Source organism: Pristiophorus japonicus, chromosome 1 (genome assembly GCF_044704955.1).
Source record: "Pristiophorus japonicus isolate sPriJap1 chromosome 1, sPriJap1.hap1, whole genome shotgun sequence".
Taxonomy (NCBI): Eukaryota; Metazoa; Chordata; class Chondrichthyes; family Pristiophoridae; genus Pristiophorus; species Pristiophorus japonicus.
In genome coordinates this window covers 57,106,198-57,127,700 of record NC_091977.1, presented here as the reverse complement: position 1 = coordinate 57,127,700, position 21,503 = coordinate 57,106,198, and the positions used below count along the sequence as shown (strand labels likewise).

The 21,503-nt window shown below is 43.9% G+C and overlaps 1 protein-coding gene across 1 annotated transcript in view; it reads right to left on the bottom strand.

Annotated features, from left to right (window-relative positions):
* Positions 1-959: 959 nt before the first annotated feature.
* Positions 960-21,503, bottom strand: part of LOC139263961 (A disintegrin and metalloproteinase with thrombospondin motifs 3-like) — a 930,658-nt gene continuing 910,114 nt past the window's right edge. The window contains exons 21-22 of the mRNA XM_070880060.1: positions 11,025-11,142; positions 960-3,436 (exon numbers count right to left, since the gene is read on the bottom strand). Of these exons, the coding sequence (XP_070736161.1) occupies positions 2,910-3,436; positions 11,025-11,142 (645 nt within the window). The 3' untranslated portion in view covers positions 960-2,909. The remainder of the gene's footprint in view (positions 3,437-11,024; positions 11,143-21,503) is intronic.

Here is a 21,503-nt window from a genome sequence, read left to right as displayed (position 1 = left end):
GAGTCAGAGAGAGTCAGTCAGAGAGAGAGTCAGAGAGAGAGAGTGGAAGTAGAGGTTCCATGTCTCCTTTGGCAGGTTGGTAGTTTATCTTAGAAGTCATTTTCTGCTTGGATGTCGGTGGCCTGTGCTCTCCCCGGCCGAGTGGTCTCCCGCACCAGCTGGCCTGCTGATTACCCGGGCCCGAGTTAGGAAGGTAGGACTTAAGTTTTATTTTTTATTTCTTCTTGATGGTTTTTATGCTTCTTGAATGTTGTTGTGCTTTGTTTAATGCTTTGTAAGGTCCTCTCCGCTTCCCTTCCCGCCCCTATCTCTGGCTACCTGCGCTGATTTCTTAACTCTCTGCAAGGGTTTTCTGTGCGGCCACAAGTGGCCACATACGCTGGCCTAAGTTAGTTTGGAGTGACTATTATCTGTCCAAAGTGGCTTAAATGGCCAAAACTGGCGTGGGTGGTTGGTAACGCCCCCTTTTGAAAAACACTCAACTAAACTAAAAAAATCCTAACTAACTTGCTTACACTGGTGCAAATTGAGTGTGCAAAATGAGGATTTTTAAGATACTCCAGAAAAATCAAGTTGCTCCAAAATAAATGGCCAATTTTGGGCCCAATGTTACTAATGGGAAATAAATGAACACCCCTATTACAGCGCCTCCTATAGGTGTTGCAAGTAAATGCAATGCAAAAATGTTCTTAAGGATCAGTTGATGTAACATTTTGAAATGGAATGTTGTGACTGATGACCCACTCAGGAATTTTAATATATAATCAACAACTGACTCGATTGAGATTTTGAAGTGCCATTAGAATGTGGAGCCAGATCTACCAATGAGCTTGAGAAAGTCACCAGGCAAATCAATAGTGAAGGGGTAGGAAAATGAAATAGCAGAAACACAATCAACACCACAAATTCAAATAGCTTCAAAGAACATAAACTTGGTTATTACTTTTATTGCTATGTGCTCCCCAATACAACAAACAGCATCAGTAGTGTACGCTCAGAATAAAACAGGATTCTATATTATTGTACAAAAGAAAGCAAATAAAACAAATTAATTCATATTATTTCCATTTATGGGGTAAAAAGGGTGATTCTTAAATAAATTCTATGCAACTGTCTGAGACACAGGGGTTGTCATTTTACAAACTAAACACTAGCTTCATTAACCTTCAAAAGCCTTGCAGGAAGGTAGCAGCAATTCTTTAAAGGCTATTGATTGGAATTTATTCAATTACTAGCAGGACAATAGCAAACATTCGCCCATAGTGTACCACTATGTGCTTCCAAATTGTTATATCCTAACTATGCCTTTGTGATTATGTAATGGAACACTAGGCATTGCTTCACACTAGCTTATCTTTATCCTTTCCCCGCCCCCATTTGCTTCTTTACGTTACAAGGCTACCACCTCACCGTTTTAAAAACAGTTCCGTCTTATGGTAAGTTTCTAAGTTTGCAATAATGTTGCTCGTCAATTGTTACTGGAATATCCAAATTCTATATTGCATGTCACAGCAACATCGTCATTTTGGAAAAAGATTAGCCCACAACCATTGTAGAAGTTTAGTTTGTTTAATATCCCGTGCAGATTGACTGGAGTTGTGGGTGCATCAGTGGCTCATTCTTTGAATGTGTGGTCAGGAGGAGCACCGCTTCCCCTCCCGGCAACACATTCAGGTAAGTATATTTTAGCTGGGAGGCCGAATTTCTAGGCCCTGAGCGTTGTATAATAATGCCCTGGATTGTATGACTGATTGGATCACAGAAGGAAACTAGGTTAGATTTGCAAATATATTCACTGCTAATGTCAGCAATCTGCACTGTGGGCAAAAGAGGCTATGAGGTGATAGAAAGTAAGCCCTGGAACACCTTAGCCTTGGGAATGAATATCAAGCTCCATTTTATATTCAAAATGCATAACTGGGTGACTGGATATTTGGTTACGAACAGTTCATTTTATAAGGGCATTTAAATCTGCCCAATCAGATAGGCAACAAGAACAGAAAATTCTGGAAAGGCACAGCAGATCTACGGGTATATGGAAGGAGAGCAGTCAGATATTCTGTTTTGAATGTAAGCATTCACCAGAATATTAAGCAAGCCTTTTTCTGCATGAGTGCTCGCTGACCTGCTGAGTCATTCCAAATCGGCAATTGTTTCAGCTTTGCAGTTTCTTTTTACTAGCACCAACGTGATTGGGAGATCTGCGTGCAATTACTGCCAAGTTAAACTGTTAAAGGGACCAGTAATTCTTGCCCGACCCATTGTTACAGCCGTTGCTCCTCACTGTGATTTGTGGAATGTATTAGGGCAGTTTTTTAACATCAGGTACACACTGAAATTTAGAAATGGTTATGTATCATTGGTAAACAAAATCCCATGGAACAAACTGTAGTTTTAAAACATAATACTGACTTTTGCATATACAGTATTTACACAACAGCTGCAAATGACTTAAATAATATCTATTTCACTGACAAATAAGCCACATTTGACTTTACTGTATACCATTTTGTATCAATGCAACACTGTAAACTCTTAAAGAAATTCAGCGTCTCTGTACTTCTGGCTTTGATTTTTTGAACATCAGCTGATGTGCAAATTGTAGTCTTAATCCTTTGCGAAGACAACAACCGGCAGGCCTGGTTATTTCCTCATTGTGAAGATCTTTGGTGCTTGTTTAAGTGAGCCCAAACAAATTGGATGCTGGCCAATTTATTGACAAAGCACAAAGTGCCAGCACTTTACCACTTCACCTCTCTGGAAAAAAACACTTGACAGTTTAAATTCACTGGAATTGCAGAACATCCTTTTCAAATACTGCATGCACCATGATGTGTATAATAGTTTTTTATTTAAATGGTAATTTTTGTTCCCCAGAAGTGTCTGATGTATGTAGGAAGCACCCTCCTTCATGTCTCTACCACAGGAGATTGTAACGCAGCATGTCTGTCCGATGTCTTTGCCGCGCTGACTGATGAATGGGTAGCTGGGGAGCTGTTGCTGACGGTAGTAGGATTGCGATCACTGCCTTGAATTAAATGGAGCTGATACTGTGAAGCCACCAATCTGTGAGACCTACCGGCTGCAGAAGGAGTGTTTTTCTTGGGGGAATCCACGCCTTTTGTTTTGCCACGTGCTGGGGTTATTGCACTTGGCTCGGTGTTCTTTGCTCTGGCCAACCGGTTGCCTTGTGGACCTCTGCTCCTGGAAGTGGAGTCAGGCTGGTGGGTCGGTGTCATCTCGAGGCCGGCCCTCTGGTTGGCTTCAGCCACTACATCCTCGATTTCAGCAGCACCAGGAAAGAAGGAGGGAGGCAGGGTGCTACTGCGCTTGCTACAGGATTCACAGCAGAGTTTGTTGTAGCCTGGGATGGAGCAATATCGCGCAAGTACTTCCATCTGGCAGAATATAGACTTGTCTTTCAGGCATGGCTCATCTGCAAAGTGAACAAAGTAAAATGAAACAGTTCATTCAACATAGTGGAAGGCTAAAATATAGAAGTGCAGAAATTAAAAGCTGAACAATGTGCAATAAATTGTATGAGTCATGTGATCAGACACTGTACTTCCCAATCTTCTACGGGGTGAAATCGAACACTGCGATAGAAAGACGTTATCAGGTTTGTCGGGAACTCTTTTGTTTACCACAGCTAACGATAGAGAGGTGGCAGTAATATTAAATAATTATTTTGCTTCAGTATTTGCCAGGGAGGTAGAACAGGTGGACATGAAATTGGATGATGAGATTAGTAATGAGATAAATACATTTAGAATAAAAAGAGAGGATATATTAAATAAACAAATCAAACTCAAAGAGGATAAAACCCCTGGTCCGGATGGACTGTAGTCACGCATTTTAAAATAATTTAGGGAAGAGATAGCAGAGGCATTACTACACATATTTAATAATTCGTTAGAAAAAGGTGTAGTGCCAGAGGACTGGTGGATAGCTAATGTGATACCTATAGTTAAAAAGAGGGATAGAATATGTCCAGGGAATTATAGACCAGCCAGCTTAACATCGTTGATAGGAAAAATAATGGAATCTCTACGAAAGGAGAAAATAGAAGAACATCTAGAAATCAAAAGCATAATAATGAATAGTCAGAATTGATTTCAAAAGGGAAAGTCTTGCTTGAGCAACCCTATTGAATTTTTTGAAGAGGTAACAGAGAGAGTAGATAATGGTAATGCAGTAGATGTAATTTAGCTAGATTTTCAAAAGACCTTTGATAAGGTACCCCATAAGACTGATGAACAAGGTCAGAGAATGCAAAGTCAGGAGACAAAAACATAAGAACATAAGAAATAGGAGCAGGAGTAGGCCATTTGGCCCCTCGAGCCTGCTCCGCCATTCATTAAGATCATGGCTGATCTGACCCTGGCCTCAACTCCACTTCCCTGCCCACTCCCCATAACCCTTGACTCCCTTATCATTCAAAAATCTGTCTATCTCCACCTTAAATATATTCAAAGACCAGCCTCCACAGCTCCCTGGAGTGGAGAATTCCAAAGATTCGTGACTCTCAGAGAAGAAATTCCTCCTCATTTCTGTCTTAAATGGGCGACCCCTTATTCTGAAACTATGCCCCCTAGTTCTAGATTCCCCCACGAGGGGAAACATCCTCTCTGCATCTACCCTATCAAGACCCCTCAGAATCTTATACATTTCAATAAGATCATCTCTCATTCTTCTAAACTCCAATGAGTATAGGCCCAACTTGCTCAACCTTTCTTCATGTGACAACCCCTTCATCTCAGGAATCAATCTCGTGAACATTCTCTGAACTGCCTCCAATGCAAGTATATCCTTCCTCAAATAAGGAGACCAAAACTGTACACAGTACTCTGTGTGGTCTCACCAACACCCTGTACAGTTGGAGCAAGACTTCTCTGTTTTTAAACTCTGTCCCGTTTGCAATAAAGCCCAACATTCCATTTGCCTTCCTGATTACTTGCTGTACCTGTACACTAACTTTTTGTGTTTCATGTTTAGAACCCCCAGATCCCTTTATACTGCACCATTTTGTAATCTCTCCCCATTTAAATAGTAATTTGTTTTTTTATTTTTCCTACCAAAGTGAAGGCAAATGGTATGTTGGCCTTCGTAGCTAGGGGATTTGAGTATAGGAGCAGGGAGGTCTTACTGCAGTTGTACAGGGCCTTAGTGAGGCCTCACCTGGAATATTGTGTTCAGTTTTGGTTTCCTAATCTGAGGAAGGACGTTCTTACCATTGAGGGAGTGCAGCGAAGGTTCACCAGACTAATTCCAGGGATGGTGGGACTGCCAAATGAGGAAAGGCTGGATCAACTGGGCTTTTATTCACTGGAGTTTCGAAGGATGAGAGGGGATCTCATAGAAACGTATAAGATTCTGACGGGACTGGACAGGTTAGATGCGGGAAGAATGTTCCCGATGTTGGGGAAGTCCAGAACCAGGGGACATAGTCTTAGGATAAAGGGTAGGCCATTTAGGACTGAGATGAGGATAAACTTCTTCACTCAGAGAGTTGTTAACCTGTGGAATTCCCTGCCGCAGAGAGTTGTTGATGCCAGTTCATTGTATATATTCAAGAGGGAGTTAGATATGGCCCTTACGGCGAAAGGGATCAAGGGGTATGGAGAGAAAGCAGGAAAGGGGTACTGAGGGAATGATCAGCCATGATCTTATTGAATGGTGGTGCAGGCTCGAAGGGCCGAATGGCCTACTCCTGCCCCTATTTTCCATGTTTCTATGTTTCTATAACCTTACATTATCCCATATTTTACTCCATCTGCCAAATTTATGCCCACTCATTGAGCTTATCTATATCCCTTTGTAAATTCTTCGCATCCTCCTCACAACTTGCTTCCCCACCTATCTTTGTATCATCAGCAAATTTGGCTACATAACACATGGTCCATTCATCCAATCCATTAATGCAAATTGTAAATAGTTGAGGCCCCAGCACTGATCCCTATGGCACCCCACTAGTTACAGTTTGCCAACCTGAAAATGATCCATTCATCCCGACTCTCTGTTTTCTGTTAGTTAGTCAATCCTCTATCCACGCTAATATATTACCCCCAACCCCGTGAGCTCTAATTCACTGGAATTTAGAAGAATGCGAGGGGATCTCATAGAAACATATAAAATTCTGACGGGATTGGACAGGTTAGATGCAGGAAAAATGTTCCCAATGTTGGGGATGTTCAGAACCAGGGGTCACAGTCTAAAGATAAGGGGTAAGCCATTTAGGACCGAGATGAAGAGACATTTCTTCACTCAGAGAATTGTGAACCTGTGGAATTCTCTATCACAGAAAGTTGTTGAGGCCAGTTCGTTAGACATATTCAAAAGGGAGTTAGATGTGGCCCTTACGAATAAAGGGATCAAGGGGTATGGAGAGAAAGCAGAAATGGGGCACTGAAGTTGCATGATCAGCCATGATCCTATTGAATGGTAGTGCGGGCTCGAAGGGCCGAATGGCCTACTCCTGCACCTATTTTCTATGTTTCTATGGTTCTTTTGCAGTAACCTTTTATGTGGCACCTTATCGGATGCTTTTTGGAAATCTAACTACACATCTATTGGTTCCCCCTTATCCACCCTGCTTATTACATCCTGAAAGAACTCCAGTAAATTTGTCAAACATGATTTCTCTTTCATAAAACCATGCTGACTCTGCTTGACTGCATTATGATTTCCTAAATGTCCTGCTACTACTTCCTTAATGATGGACTGCAGCATTTTCCCAATGACAGATGTTAGGCTAATTGATCTATAGTTTCCTGCTTTCTGTCTCCCTCCTTTCTTAAATAGGGGCGTTACATTTGTAGTTTTCCAGTCTGCTGGTACCTTTCCAGAATCCAGGGAATTTGGGTAGACTACAACCAATGCATCCACTATCTCTATATCTGCAGCCACTTCTTTTAAGACCCGAGAATGCAGTCCATCAGGTTCTGGGAACTTGTCCACCTTTAGTCCCATTAGTTTGCATAGTACTTTATCTCTAGTGATAGTGATTGTATTAAGTCCTGCACCCCCCCCCCCCCGCCCCCAATAACCCATTGATTATCAATTATTGGGATGTTTTTAGTGTCTTCTATCACGTATTGGGAAAAAGGCTCTATTGAGGGCATGGGGGATGTCAATGGTGGGGATGGCAATGCATGGAGAAGAGCAATGCATGGAGGATAGCAGTGGACGGGGGTTAGCATTGCACAGCGATAGCATTGCACAGGATAGCATTGCATGGGGAGAGCAATGCAGGCAGACTGCAATGTATGCAGATTTCAATGAAGGTATGCATGCTATGTGATTGTGTGTTACATTAAGAGATGATTAAAGAATGAGTCATGAGAACTTGATGTATTTTTGAAGCCACTGAAGAAACGTTTTGAGTTTGGATAAGTGAGGCAACAATCTGAAAATATCACAGTTTTAAAATCCAAGAAGACTGCGATGAGGAAGCTGGTCTGAGGCAACCAGATCCAGCAGCATACCAACCCGATTCACCATCTCAACCAATCACCAGCCTGCTTTACCATCTCAATCAACCAACAGCCTAATTCACCATTTTAACCAACCACCAACCTGCGTCACCATTTCAACCAACCAACAGCCTAATTCACCATTTTAACCAACCACCAACCTGCTTCACCATCTCAACCAATCACCAGCCTGCTTCACCATCTCAACCAACCAACAGCCTAATTCACCATTTTAACCAACCACCAACCTGCTTCACCATCTCAGCCAATCACCAGCCTGCTTCACCATCTCAACCAACCAACAGCCTAATTCACCATTTTAACCAACCATCAACCTGTTTCACCATTTCAACCAACCAACAGCCTAATTCACCATTTTAACCACCACCAACCTGCTTCACCATCTCAACCAACCACCAACCTGCTTCACCATCTCAGCCAATTACCAGACTGATTCACCATCTCAACCAACCACCAGCCTGATTCACCTCTCAACAACCACCATCTTGCGTGCACACAGCATGGGGGCACTCAAATAGTGATTTTGGGGAGCAAACACAGTCACAAATCACAAATCCAGATGGCCTGGGTTTTGTTTCATTAAGAAAAGAAAGGTTATTGTTGAGTGGCAGCCCAACACAGTTACAGTCCCCACCATTAAAAAACGTCCATATTATGGGCTCATTTTTGCCCAGGAGATGCTCCGTTTTTTTTTGGAGCAACTTGATTTTTCTGGAGTAGCTTAAAAATCCCCATTGTGCACATTCAATTTGTATCAGTGTAAGTGAGTTCGTTAGGATTTTTTTAGTTTAGTTTTTTTTTCTCAAAAGGGCGCTTAACCAGCCACCTACCCCAGTTTTGGCCAGTTGGGCCACTTTGGACAGCTAATAGTTACTCCAAATCTACTTAGGCCAGCATATGTGGCCACTTCAGAAAACCCTTGGGGAGAGTTAAGAAATCAGCGCAGGTAGGTATATCGGAGGCCAGTAGAACTTAATGACTTGACTAAAGGATGCGAATAGGATCAAACAGCTATACAGGACATCATATGAAAAACTTCGCAAAGTTAATTTATTGTACAGCAAAAGCATTCATGGAAGCTTAAACTACAAAAATAAAAGAAGTAAAAGATAGTTGAATTAAATTGCCCTAATCTCACAACTAATTTAAACAATTATTTGTTTGCAATGATTATACTGAGCCAAAATTGAGCCCATATTATCTAAATAAAGTCTATTTCAATAAATAAGATATTCTCTCAGTGTTCCTCCATCACTTATGTTCTTCTTTCACAATAGCACCAGGTGAATAGGCTTGACAAATAGTCACCACTATTCATAAGAGACAAAAAATATTTACATAATTTTTTCAAAATATCCAAAAGTCCAGGAAAATGACAAGTCATTAAGAAAGTTCAAAAATAGCTACAGTGCATAAAATTTCAAACGTGAGGTCGATCACACCGGGCGGCCATTCAGTCAGGGCTAGGGGTGGGCATCCGGTCCCACACACACAGTGGCTACAGCATGCACATAGAGAGGCTGGGGGTGAGGAGCTACTGCGCATGCGCGGACACTCCACTGCGCATGCGCAGACACTCCACTGCAAATGTGCAGACATCCCGGCACTGTTTTCAGCGCTGGATGCTGGCTCTGCCCCCGACTCAACTAGCCACATTGCACGACGACCGAGGAAAGGCCGGACAGCGGCCAAAGTGGGGAGCGCTTTTTTCGGTGCACTTATCAACGGAGAAAAGCGGCGCATCTCCGGTAAGTGCGCCGAAAAAAGGGGTGGGACAAAATTGAGCCCTTAAAATGGGCTGTTACTTATATCGGCCAAAAAGCGATAACTATTGTCCATTTGCATTCATGTCGATTTTAAAGTTGCTGGTTATAGTGTCTTATGTGCTCCGTTTAGTTTGGGCATAAACAGCTTTAGTTATTCATTAGTTTGCACCTCGTTAAGATAAACTGTAAGTAATAAATTTGAGGCAGACTTCATTTTAATACTTAATGGGCACTGCCATTGCCTGTGCTTGCTGCACATATTTAAATAATCCAGGGGAATTCAGGGCACACTTCCACACTTAGCAGCTAATTAACAGCAATGACTGGACATGCTGAATTTCTGGTGCACACACTCGCTCAGTACTCATAAGGCTGGAAGTCTGCCGGCTGCTCAGGGATACACAGACAGGTTGGATGCTCTTTACTCTCAGCTGCTTTTTGCTTCCATTCAGGAATTTAAAAAAATTGCAGAGGTCCACAAATGTCAGATTCCCACTATAACCTCAAGGGTAAGCTCTCCTTAGCACTTTTTAAGTCACAGCAAGATCAATAATTGGAACTTTCAGTGCATTTCAATGAAGGGACAAAGGCAAAACAATATAAGCAAGGTAAAGTGAGAACTGTTTACTCAGGGTATTAAATAAAAATAAATATCTGGCGGATACTATGACGTGCAGAAAAAAATCCACAATTATCTGCCTGATATTAGGAGTCACGCTGCCCGTCCTGACAACAGAAGTCAATGGGCCCCTCACGGCTTGCCCTGATAACAGAAGTCAGAAGCTCCTCGTGGCTAAAGGTTATTTTTTCTGACCTTTGCCCCCAAGTGTAAAGCTCGACACAGATTGGCAGTGGTCTAGGGCTTTCCAGGTTGGGAGCGGGTGTGGGTGGGACGCATTTGGATGAGGTGGGTTAGGTGCATCTTTCCTCATGTTCCCATGTGCCAGTTGGCTGGGTGCCCTGTACAAGTACACTCAAAAATCATGATGCAGTGGCCTGCCACTAGACCCCACCAAACCTGAGTGTCTGGGGACAGGTTGGGGAATGGGGGCTGCAATTCCTTTGAATAATTTTTAACCCCCCCCACACCTCCTTCCCCCCTCCCCTAGGATCCTGCTCTTTCTGCGGGTGCTCAACTCTTGCCAGGGCCAGGCTTGTGTTGGAGAATCCCAACACCTAGAACAGAAATTCCCAGTGATCCAGAGGTTGGAAAGGAGAAACATACTAATGTGAATGGGGAGGGAGGTCGCAAGAAAATCAGCCCTAAATCTTACACATCAGACACTTTTTGCAGTTGTTTGTAAATCATGTGCAATTTCTCAGGTCCCTTAACAATAGGTTTGCGAATAGAATGCACATAATGCGGCTAATTTTCAGTAGCTCAATGCAGGCTTTCAGATCTAGAAAGCTGTGCAACAGTTCAGTTCAGTTCATTAAGCAGTGGGACACCTAAATGTTGCTGAGGACTGGATTGCCAACTCTGCTTGGTTGTATTCCTGGAGGTTTCAACAACTGACAACCAACCGCCTGCTCCAGTCAAACAGCCTTTTTCTCCCCATTTCCAATAATTTTATAACTAATAAAAAAGTGTTCAAAGAAATTGAAAACAAAACACACAGTTTTTGGCTAATGCCCGTATGTTTTCTCTCCCAGATTGCTCGCAGCAGTGTCCAGGAGTTTTACTTGTATTCCTGGAGACTCCAGGAGAATCCAGGTGGGTTGTCAACCTTGGGCCTGATGAATGGGCACCGTCACAGGTACATACCACCACAGGGCGAGAGTCTGCAGACTCGTGTAGCTTCTGGCTTCTCACCGTCACACTGATCACTTGCACGACATATGACCTGTCTTTGTTCAATTCCTTCACCACATGTAACAGAGCACTGCGAAGAATTAAACACAAATCAACGATGGGAAGAACAGACAAACCAATTTGCATTTATATAACGCCTTTCACAATGTTAGACCTGCTGTACCCATCATGACTATAACCCAGTGTTATATAGTGACAGACGTATAACCAGACATGTTCCCATTGGCAGAAGGGTCGAGAACCAGAGGACACAGATTTAAGGTGATTGGCAGAAGAACCAAAGCTAACATGAGGAAAAACATCTTTATACAGCGAGTGGTAAGGATCTGGAATTCACTGCCCAAAAAGTGGTGAAGGCAGCTTCAATTGTGGCTTTTAAAAGGGAATTGGATAAGTACCTGAGGGAAAAAGATTTGCAGGGCTACGGGGAAAGGACGGGGGAGTGGGACTAGCTGAAGTGTTGGCACAGTCTCGGTGGGCCAAATGGCCTCCTTCTGTGCTGTAACCATTCTGTGATTCAACGGATCATAGAAACATAGAAACAGAGAAAATAGGTGCAGGAGTAGGCCATTCGGCCCTTCGAGCCTGCACCACCATTCAATAAGATCATGGCTGATCATTTCCTCAGTACCCCTTTCCTGCTTTCTCGCCATATCCCTTGATCCCTTTAGCCGTAAGGGCCATATCTAATTCCCTCTTGAATATATCCAATGAACTGGCATCAACAACTCTCTGCGGTAGGGAATTCCACAGGTTAACAACTCCCTGAGTGAAGAATTTTCTCCTCATCTCAGTCCTAAAAGGCCTGCCCCTTATCCTAAGACTATGTCCCCTGGTTCTGGACTTCCCCAACATCGGGAACATTCTTCCCGCGTCTAACCTGTCCAGTCCCGTCAGAATCTTATACGTTTCGATGAGATCCCCTCTCATTCTTCTAAACTCCAGTGAATAAAGGCCCAGTTGATCCAGTCTTTCCTCATATGACAGTCCCGCCATCCCTGGAATTAGTCTGGAACTTTCGCTGCACTCCCTCAATAGCAAGAACGTCCTTCCTCAGATTAGGAGACCAAAACTGAACACAATATTCCAGGTAAGGCTTCACTAGGGCCCTGTACAACTGCAGTAAGACCTCCCTGCTCCAGTATTCAAATCCCCTAGCCATGAAGGCCAACATACCATTTGCCTTCTTCACCGCCTGCTGTACCTGCATGCCCACTTTCAGTGACTGATGAACCATGACTCCCAGGTCTCGTTGCACCTCCCCATTTCCTAATCTACCGCCATTCAGATAATATTTTGCCTTCATGTTTTTGTCCCCAAAGTGGATAACCTCACAGTTATCCACATTATACTACATCTGTCATGTATTTGCCCACTCGTCTAACCTGTCCAATTCACCCTGCAGCCTCTTAGCGTCCTCCTCACAGCTCACACTGCCACCCAGTTTAGTGTCATCAGCAAACTTGGAGATATTACACTCAATTCCATCATCTAAATCATTAATATATATTGTAAAGCGCTGGGGTCCCAGCACTGAGCCCTGTGGCACTCCACTGGTCACTGCCTGCCATTCTGAAAAGGACCCGTTAATCCCGACTCTCTGCTTCCTGTCTGCCAACCAGTCCTCTATCCAGATCAGTACATTGCCCCCAATACCATGTGCTTTGATTTTGCACACTAATCTCTTGTGTGGGACCTTGTCAAAAGCTTTTTGAAAGTCCAAATACACCACATCCACTGGTTCTCCCTTGTCCACTCTACTAGTTACATCCTCAAAAAATTCCAGAAGATTTGTCAAGCATGATTTCCCTTTCATAAATCCATGCTGACTTGGACCAATCCTATCACTGCATTCCAAATGCGCTGCTATTTCATCCTTAATGATTGATTCCAACATTTTCCCCACTACTGATGTCAGGCTAACCGGTCTATAATTACCCGTTTTCTCTCTCCCTCCTTTTTTAAAAAGTGGTGTTACATTAGCAACCCTCCAGTCCATAGGAAATGATCCTGAGTCGATAGACTGCTGGAAAATTATCACCAATGCATCCACTATTTCGAGGGCTACTTCCTTAAGTACTCTGGGATGCAGACTATCAGGCCCTGGGGATTTATCGGCCTTCAATCCCGTCAATTTCCCTAACACAATTTCCTGCCTAATAAGGATATCCTTCCGTTCCTCCTTCTCACTAGACCCTCGGTCCCCTAGTACATCCGGAAGGTTATTTGTGTTTTCCTTTGTGAAGACAGAACCAAAGTACTTGTTCAATTTGTCTGCCAATTCTTTGTTCCCCATTATAAATTCACCCGAATCCGACTGTAAGGGACCCACGTTTGTCTTCACTAATCTTTTTCTCTTCACATATCTACAGAAGCTTTTGCAGTCAGCTTTTACTTTTCCGGCAAGCTTCCTCTCGTACTCTATTTTCCCCTTCTTAATTAAACCCTTTGTCCTCCTCTGCTGAATTCTAATTTTCTCCCAGTCCTCCGGTTTGCTGCTTTTTCTGGCTAATATGTATGCCAGATCAAAACACAGCAGTCCAGCCACATCCAGTCATGAATGGTGGTGGATAATTATACAACTAACGGGAGGAGGGGGCTCCAGAATATCCCCATCCTCAATGGTGGCGGAGCCCAGCAAGCAAGTACAAAACACAAGGCTGAAGCATTTGAAACCATCTTCAGCCAGAAGAGCAGAGTGGATGATTTATATCATCCTCCTCCTGAGGTCCCCACCATCACAGCACATAAGAACATAAGAATTAGGAACAGGAGTAGGCCATCTAGCCCCTTGAGCCTGCTCTGCCATTCAAAAAGATCATGGCTGATCTGACCGTGGACTCAGCTCCACTTACCCGCCCGCTCCCCGTAACCCTTAATTTCCTTATTGGTTAAAAATCTATCTATCTGTGATTTGAATACATTCAATGAGCTAGCCTCAACGGCTTCCTTGGGCAGAGAATTCCACAGATTCACAACCCTCTGGGAGAAGAAATTCCTTCTCAACTCGGTTTTAAATTGGCTCCCCCGTATTTTGAGGCTGTGCCCCCTAGTTCTAGTCTCCCTTACCAGTGGAAACAACCTCTCTGCCTCTATCTTGTCTATCCCTTTCATGATTTTAAATGTTTCTATAAGATCACCTCTCATCCTTCTGAACTCCAACGAGTAAAGACCCAGTCTACTCAATCTATCATCATAAGGTAACCCCCTCATTTCCGGAATCAGCCTAGTGAGTCGTTTCTGTACCCCCTCCAAAGCTAGTATATTCTTCCTTAAGTATACCCTGTATAGTTGCACCAGGACCTCCCTGCTTTTGTACTCCATCCCTCTCGCAATGAAGGCCAACATTCCATTCGCCTTCCTGATTACCTGCTGCACCTGCAAACTAACTTTTTGGGATTCATGCACAAGGACCCCAGGTCCCTCTGCACCGCAGCATGTTGTAATTTCTCCCCATTCAAATAATATTCCCTTTTACTGTTTTTTTTCAAGGTGGATGACCTCACACTTTCCGACATTGTATTCCATCTGCCAAACCTCAGCCCATTCGCTTAACCTATCTAAATCTCTTTGCAGCCTCTCTGTGTCCTCTACACAGCCCGCTTTCCCACTAATCTTTGTGTCATCTGCAAATTTTGTTACACTACACTCTGTCCCCTCTTCCAGGTCATCTATGTATATTGTAAACAGTTGTGGTCCCAGCACCGATCTCTGTGGCACACCACTAACCACCGATTTCCAACCCGAAAAGGACCCATTTATACCGACTCTCTGCTTTCTGTTAGCCAGCCAATTCTCTATCCATGCTAATACATTTCCTCTGACTCCGCGTACCTTTATCTTCTGCAGTAACCTTTTGTGTGGCATCTTATCGAATGCCTTTTGGAAATCTAAATACACCACATCCATCGGTACACCTTTATCCACCATGCTCGTTATATTCTCAAAGAATTCCAGTCAATTAGTTAAACATGATTTCCCCTTCATGAATCCATGCTGCGTCTGCTTGATTGCACTATTCCTATCTAGATGTCCTGCTATTTCTTCCTTAATGATAGCTTCAAGCATTTTCCCCACTACAGATGTTAAACTAACCAGCCTGTAGTTACCTGCCTTTTGTCTGCCCCCTTTTTTAAACAGAGGCGTTACATTAGCTGCTTTCCAATCCGCTGGTACCTCCCCAGAATCCAGAGAATTTTGGTAGATTATAACAAATGCATCTGCTATAACTTCCGCCATCTCTTTTAATACCCTGGGATGCATTTCATCAGGACCAGGGGACTTGTCTACCTTGAATCCCATTAGCCTGTCCAGCACTACCCCCCTAGTGATAATGATTGTCTCAAGGTCCTCCCTTCCCACATTCCCGTGACCAGCAATTTTTGGCATGGTTTTTGTGTCTCCCACTATGAAGACCGAAGCAAAATAATTGTTTAAGGTCTCAGCCATTTCCACATTTCCCATTATTAAATCCCCCTTCTCATCTTCTAAGGGACCAACATTTACTTAAGTCACTCTCTTCTGTTTTATATATCGGTAAAAGCTTTTACTATCAGTCTTCAACTAATTCGATTCACACCATGTGATATGAAGAAGCAGCTGAGCGCACTGGATACAGCAAAGGCTATGGGCCCCGACAACATCCTGGCTGTCATGCTAAAGACTTGTGCTCCAGAACTAGCCGCACCTCTAGCCAAGCTGTTAAGTTCAGCTACAACACTGGCAACTACCTGACAATGTGGAAAATTGCCCAGTTATATCCTGTCCACAAAAAGCAGGACAAATCCAATTCAGCCAATTACTGCCCCATCAGTCTACTCTCAATCTTCAGCAAAGTGACGGAAGGTGTCGTTGACAGTGCTATCAAGCGGCTCTTACTCACCAATAACCTACTCACCAATGCTCAGTTTGGGTTCTGCCAGGACCACTCAGCTCCAGACCTTATTACAGCCTTGGTCCAGACATGGACAAAAGAGGTGAATTCCAGAGGTGAGGTGAGAGTGATTGCCCTTGACATCAAGGCAGCATTTGACTGAGTGTGGCATCAAGGAGCCCTAATAAAACTGACGTCAATGGGAATCAGGGGGAAAACTCTCCACTCGGTGGAGTCATACCTAGCACAAAAGAAGATGGCTATGGTTGTTGGAGGTCAATCAACACAGCCGCAGGACATCATTGCAGGAGTTCCTCACAGCAGTGTCCTAGGCCCAACCATCTTCAGCTGCTTCATCAATGACCTTCCCTCCATCATAAGGTCAGAAGTGGGGATGTTCGCTGATGACTGCACAGAGTTTAGTGCCATTCGCAACTCCTCAGATAATGAAGCAATCCATGCCCGCATGCAGCAAGACCTGGACGACATTCGGGCTTCGGCTGATAAGTGGCAAGTCACATTCACGCCACACAAGTGCCAGGCAATGACCATCTCCAACAATCGAGAGTCTAACCACCTCCTCTTGATATTCAACGGCATTACCATCGCCAAATCCCCCACCATCAATGGGTAATCATTGACCAGAAACTTAATAGACCAACCACATAAATACTGTGGCAACAAGAGCAGGTCAGAGGCTGGGTATTCTGTGGTGAGTGTCTCATCTCTTGACTCCCCAAAGCCTTTCCACCGTTTACAAGGCACAAGTCAGGAGTGTGATGGAATACTCTCCACTTGCCTGGATAAGTGAAGCTCCAACAACACTCAAGAAGCTCAACACCATCCAGGACAAAGCAGCCTGCTTGATTGGCAACCCTTCCACCACCTTCAACATTCACTCCCTCCAGCAATGGTGCACCATGGCTGCAGTCTCTACCATTTACAAGATGCACTACAACAACTCGTCAAGTCTTCTTCGGCAGCATCTCCCACACCCGCAACCTCTACCACCTAGAAGGACAAGAGCAGCATGCACATGGGAGCACCATCACCTGCAAGTTCTCTTCCAAGATACACACCATCCTGACTTGGAAATATATTGCCCTTCCTTCATTGTCACTGGGTTAAAATCCTGGAACACCCTCCCGAACAGCACTGTGGACTTCCTTCACTACAAGGACTGCAGTGGTCCAAGAAGGCAGCTCACCACCACCTTTTCAAGGGTAATTAGAGATGGACAATAATGCTGGCCATACCAGTGATGCACACACCCCGAACAAATTTTTAAAAATTATACAGTAACCCCATGTTATACAGTGACAAACCTGTACCCACCTGTACTTTATTCCAGTGTTATACAGTAACACACCTGTAACCACCTTTAATGTATCACGGTGTTATATAGTAACAGACCTATACCCACCTCTACTGTATCCCAGTGGCATACAGTAACAGATGTGTACTCACCTGTACTGTATCCCAGTGTTATACAGTAACAGACCTGTACCCACCAGTCTGTATCCCAGTGTCATGTAGTAACATACCAGTACCCACCTGTACTGTATCCCAGTATAATGTAGTAACAGACCTGTACCCACCTGTACTGTATCCCAGTGTCATGTAGTAACATACCGGTACGCACCTGTACTGTTTCCCAGTGTTATACAGTAACAGACCTGTACCCACCAGTACTGTATCCCAGTGTTATACAGTAACAGACCTGTACCCACCAGGACTGTATCTCAGTGTTATACAGTAACAGACCTGTACCCACCAGGACTGTATCCCAGTGTTATACAGTAACAGACCTGTACCCACCAGTACTGTATCCCAGTGTTATACAGTAACAGACCTGTACCCACCAGTACTGTATCCCAGTGTTATACAGTAACAGACCTGTATCCACCAGGACTGTATCCCAGTGTTATACAGTAACAGACCTGTACCTACCAGGACTGTATCTCAGTGTTATACAGTAACAGACCTGTACCCACCAGGACTGTATCTCAGTGTCATGTAGTAACAGACCTGTACCCACCAGTATTGTATCCCAGTGTTATACAGTAACAGACCTGTACCCACCAGTACTGTACCCCAGTGTTATACAGTAACAGACCTGTACCCACCAGTACTGTATCCCAGTGTTATACAGTAACAGACCTGTACCCACCAGTACTGTATCCCAATGTCATGTAGTAATAGACCTGTACCCACCAGTACTGTATCCCAGTGTCATGTAATAGACCTGTACCCACCAGTACTATATCCCAGTGTCATGTAGAAACAGACTTGTACTCACCAGTACTGTATCCCAGTGTCATGTAGTAATAGACCTGTATCCACCAGTACTGTATCCTAGTGTCATGTAGAAACAGACTTGTACTCACCAGTACTGTATTCCAGTGTCATGTAGTAATAGACCTGTACCCACCAGTACTGTATCCCAGTGTTATACAGTAACAGACCTGTACCCACCAGAACTGTATCCCAGTGTTATACAGTAACAGACCTGTACCCACCAGAACTGTATCCCAGTGTTATACAGTAACAGACCTGCACCCACCAGTACTGTATCCCAGTGTTATACAGTAACAGACCTGTACCCACCAGTACTGTATCCCAATGTCATGTAGTAACAGACCTGTACCCACCAGTACTGTATCCCAGTGTTATACAGTAACAGACCTGTACCCACCAGTACTGTACCCCAGTGTTATACAGTAACAGACCTGTACCCACCAGTACTGTACCCCAGTGTTATACAGTAACAGACCTGTACCCACCAGTAATGTATCCCAGTGTTATACAGTAACAGACCTGTACCCACCAGTACTGTATCCCAATGTCATGTTGTAATAGACCTGCACCCACCAGTACTGTATCCCAGTGTCATGTAGAAACAGACCTGTACTCACCAGTACTGTATCCCTGTGTTATACAGTAACAGACCTGTACCCACCAGTACTGTATCCCAGTGTTATACAGTAACAGACCTGTATCCACCAGGACTGTATCCCAGTGTTATACAGTAACAGACCTGTACCTACCAGGACTGTATCTCAGTGTTATACAGTAACAGACCTGTACCCACCAGGACTGTATCTCAGTATCATGTAGTAACAGACCTGTACCCACCAGTACTGTATCCCAGTGTTATACAGTAACAGACCTGTACCCACCAGTACTGTACCCCAGTGTTATACAGTAACAGACCTGTACACACCAGGACTGTATCCCAGTGTTATACAGTAACAGACCTGTACCCACCAGTACTGTATCTCAATGTCATGTAGTAATAGTCCTGTACCCACCAGTACTGTATCCCAGTGTCATGTAGAAACAGACTTGTACTCACCAGTACTGTATCCCAGTGTCATGTAGTAATAGAGCTGTACCCACCAGTACTGTATCCCAGTGTTATACAGTAACAGACCTGTACCCACCAGTACTGTATCCCAATGTCATGTAGTAACAGACCTGTACCCACCAGTACTGTATCCCAGTGTTATACAGTAACAGACCTGTACCCACCAGTACTGTATCCCAGTGTTATACAGTAACAGACCTGTACCCACCAGTACTGTATCCCAGTGTTATACAGTAACAGACCTGTACTCACCAGTACTGTATCCCAGTGTTATACAGTAACAGACCTGTACCCACCAGTACTGTATCCCAGTGTTATACAGTAACAGACCTGTACCCACCAGTACTGTATCCCAATGTCATGTAGTAATAGACCTGTACCCACCAGTACTGTATCCCAGTGTCATGTAATAGACCTGTACCCACCAGTACTATATCCCAGTGTCATGTAGAAACAGACTTGTACTCACCAGTACTGTATCCCAGTGTCATGTAGTAATAGACCTGTACCCACCAGTACTGTATCCCAGTGTTATACAGTAACAGACCTGTAGCCACCAGAACTGTATCCCAGTGTTATACAGTAACAGACCTGTACCCACCAGAACTGTATCCCAGTGTTATACAGTAACAGACCTGTACCCACCAGTACTGTATCCCAGTGTCATGTAGAAACAGACTTGTACTCACCAGTACTGTATTCCAGTGTCATGTAGTAATAGACCTGTACCCACCAGTACTGTATCCCAGTGTTATACAGTAACAGACCTGTACCCACCAGAACTGTATCCCTGTGTTATACAGTAACAGACCTGTACCCACCAGTACTGTATCCCAGTGTTATACAGTAACAGACCTGTACCCACCAGTACTGTATCCCAATGTCATGGAGTAACAGACCTGTACCCACCAGTACTGTATCCCAGTGTTACAGTAACAGACCTGTACACACCAGTACTGTATCCCAGTGTTATACAGGAACAGACCTGTACCCACCAGAACTGTATCCCAGTGTTATACAGTAACAGACCTGTACCCACCAGTACTGTATCCCAGTGTTATACAGGAACAGACCTGTACCCACCAGAACTGTATGCCAGTGTTATACAGTAACAGACCTGTACACACCAGTACTGTATCCCAGTGTTATACAGTAACAGACCTGTACCCACCAGTACTGTATCCCAGTGTTATACAGTAACAGACCTGTACCCACCAGTACTGTATCTCAATGTCATGTAGTAATAGTCCTGTACCCACCAGTACTGTATCCCAGTGTCATGTAGAAACAGACTTGTACTCACCAGTACTGTATCCCAGTGTCATGTAGTAATAGACCTGTACCCACCAGTACTGTATCCCAGTGTTATACAGTAACAGACCTGTACCCACCAGTACTGTATCCCAATGTCATGTAGTAACAGACCTGTACCCACCAGTACTGTATCCCAGTGTTATACAGTAACAGACCTGTACCCACCAGTACTGTATCCCAGTGTTATACAGTAACAGACCTGTACCCACCAGTACTGTATCCCAGTGTTATACAGTAACAGACCTGTACCCACCAGTACTGTATCCCAATGTCATGTAGTAATAGACCTGTACCCACCAGTACTATATCCCAGTGTCATGTAGAAACAGACTTGTACTCACCAGTACTGTATCCCAGTGTTATACCGTAACAGGCCTGTACCCACCAGTACTGTATCCCTGTGTTATACAGTAACAGACCTGTACCCAGCAGTACTGTATCCCAATGTCATGTAGTAACAGACCTGTACCCACCAGTACTGTATCCCAGTGTTATACAGTGACAGACCTGTACCCACCAGTACTGTATCCGTGTTATACAGTAACAGACCTGTACCCACCAGTACTGTATCCCAGTGTTATACAGTAACAGACCTGTACCCACCAGTACTGTATCCAAATGTCATGTAGTAATAGACCTGTACCCACCAGTACTATATCCCAGTGTCATGTAGAAACAGACTTGTACTCACCAGTACTGTATCCCAGTGTCATGTAGTAATAGACCTGTACCCACCAGTACTGTATCCCATTGTCATGTAGAAACAGACCTGTACCCACCAGTACTATATCCCAGTGTCATGTAGAAACAGACTTGTACTCACCAGTACTGTATCCCAGTGTCATGTAGTAATAGACCTGTACCCACCAGTACTGTA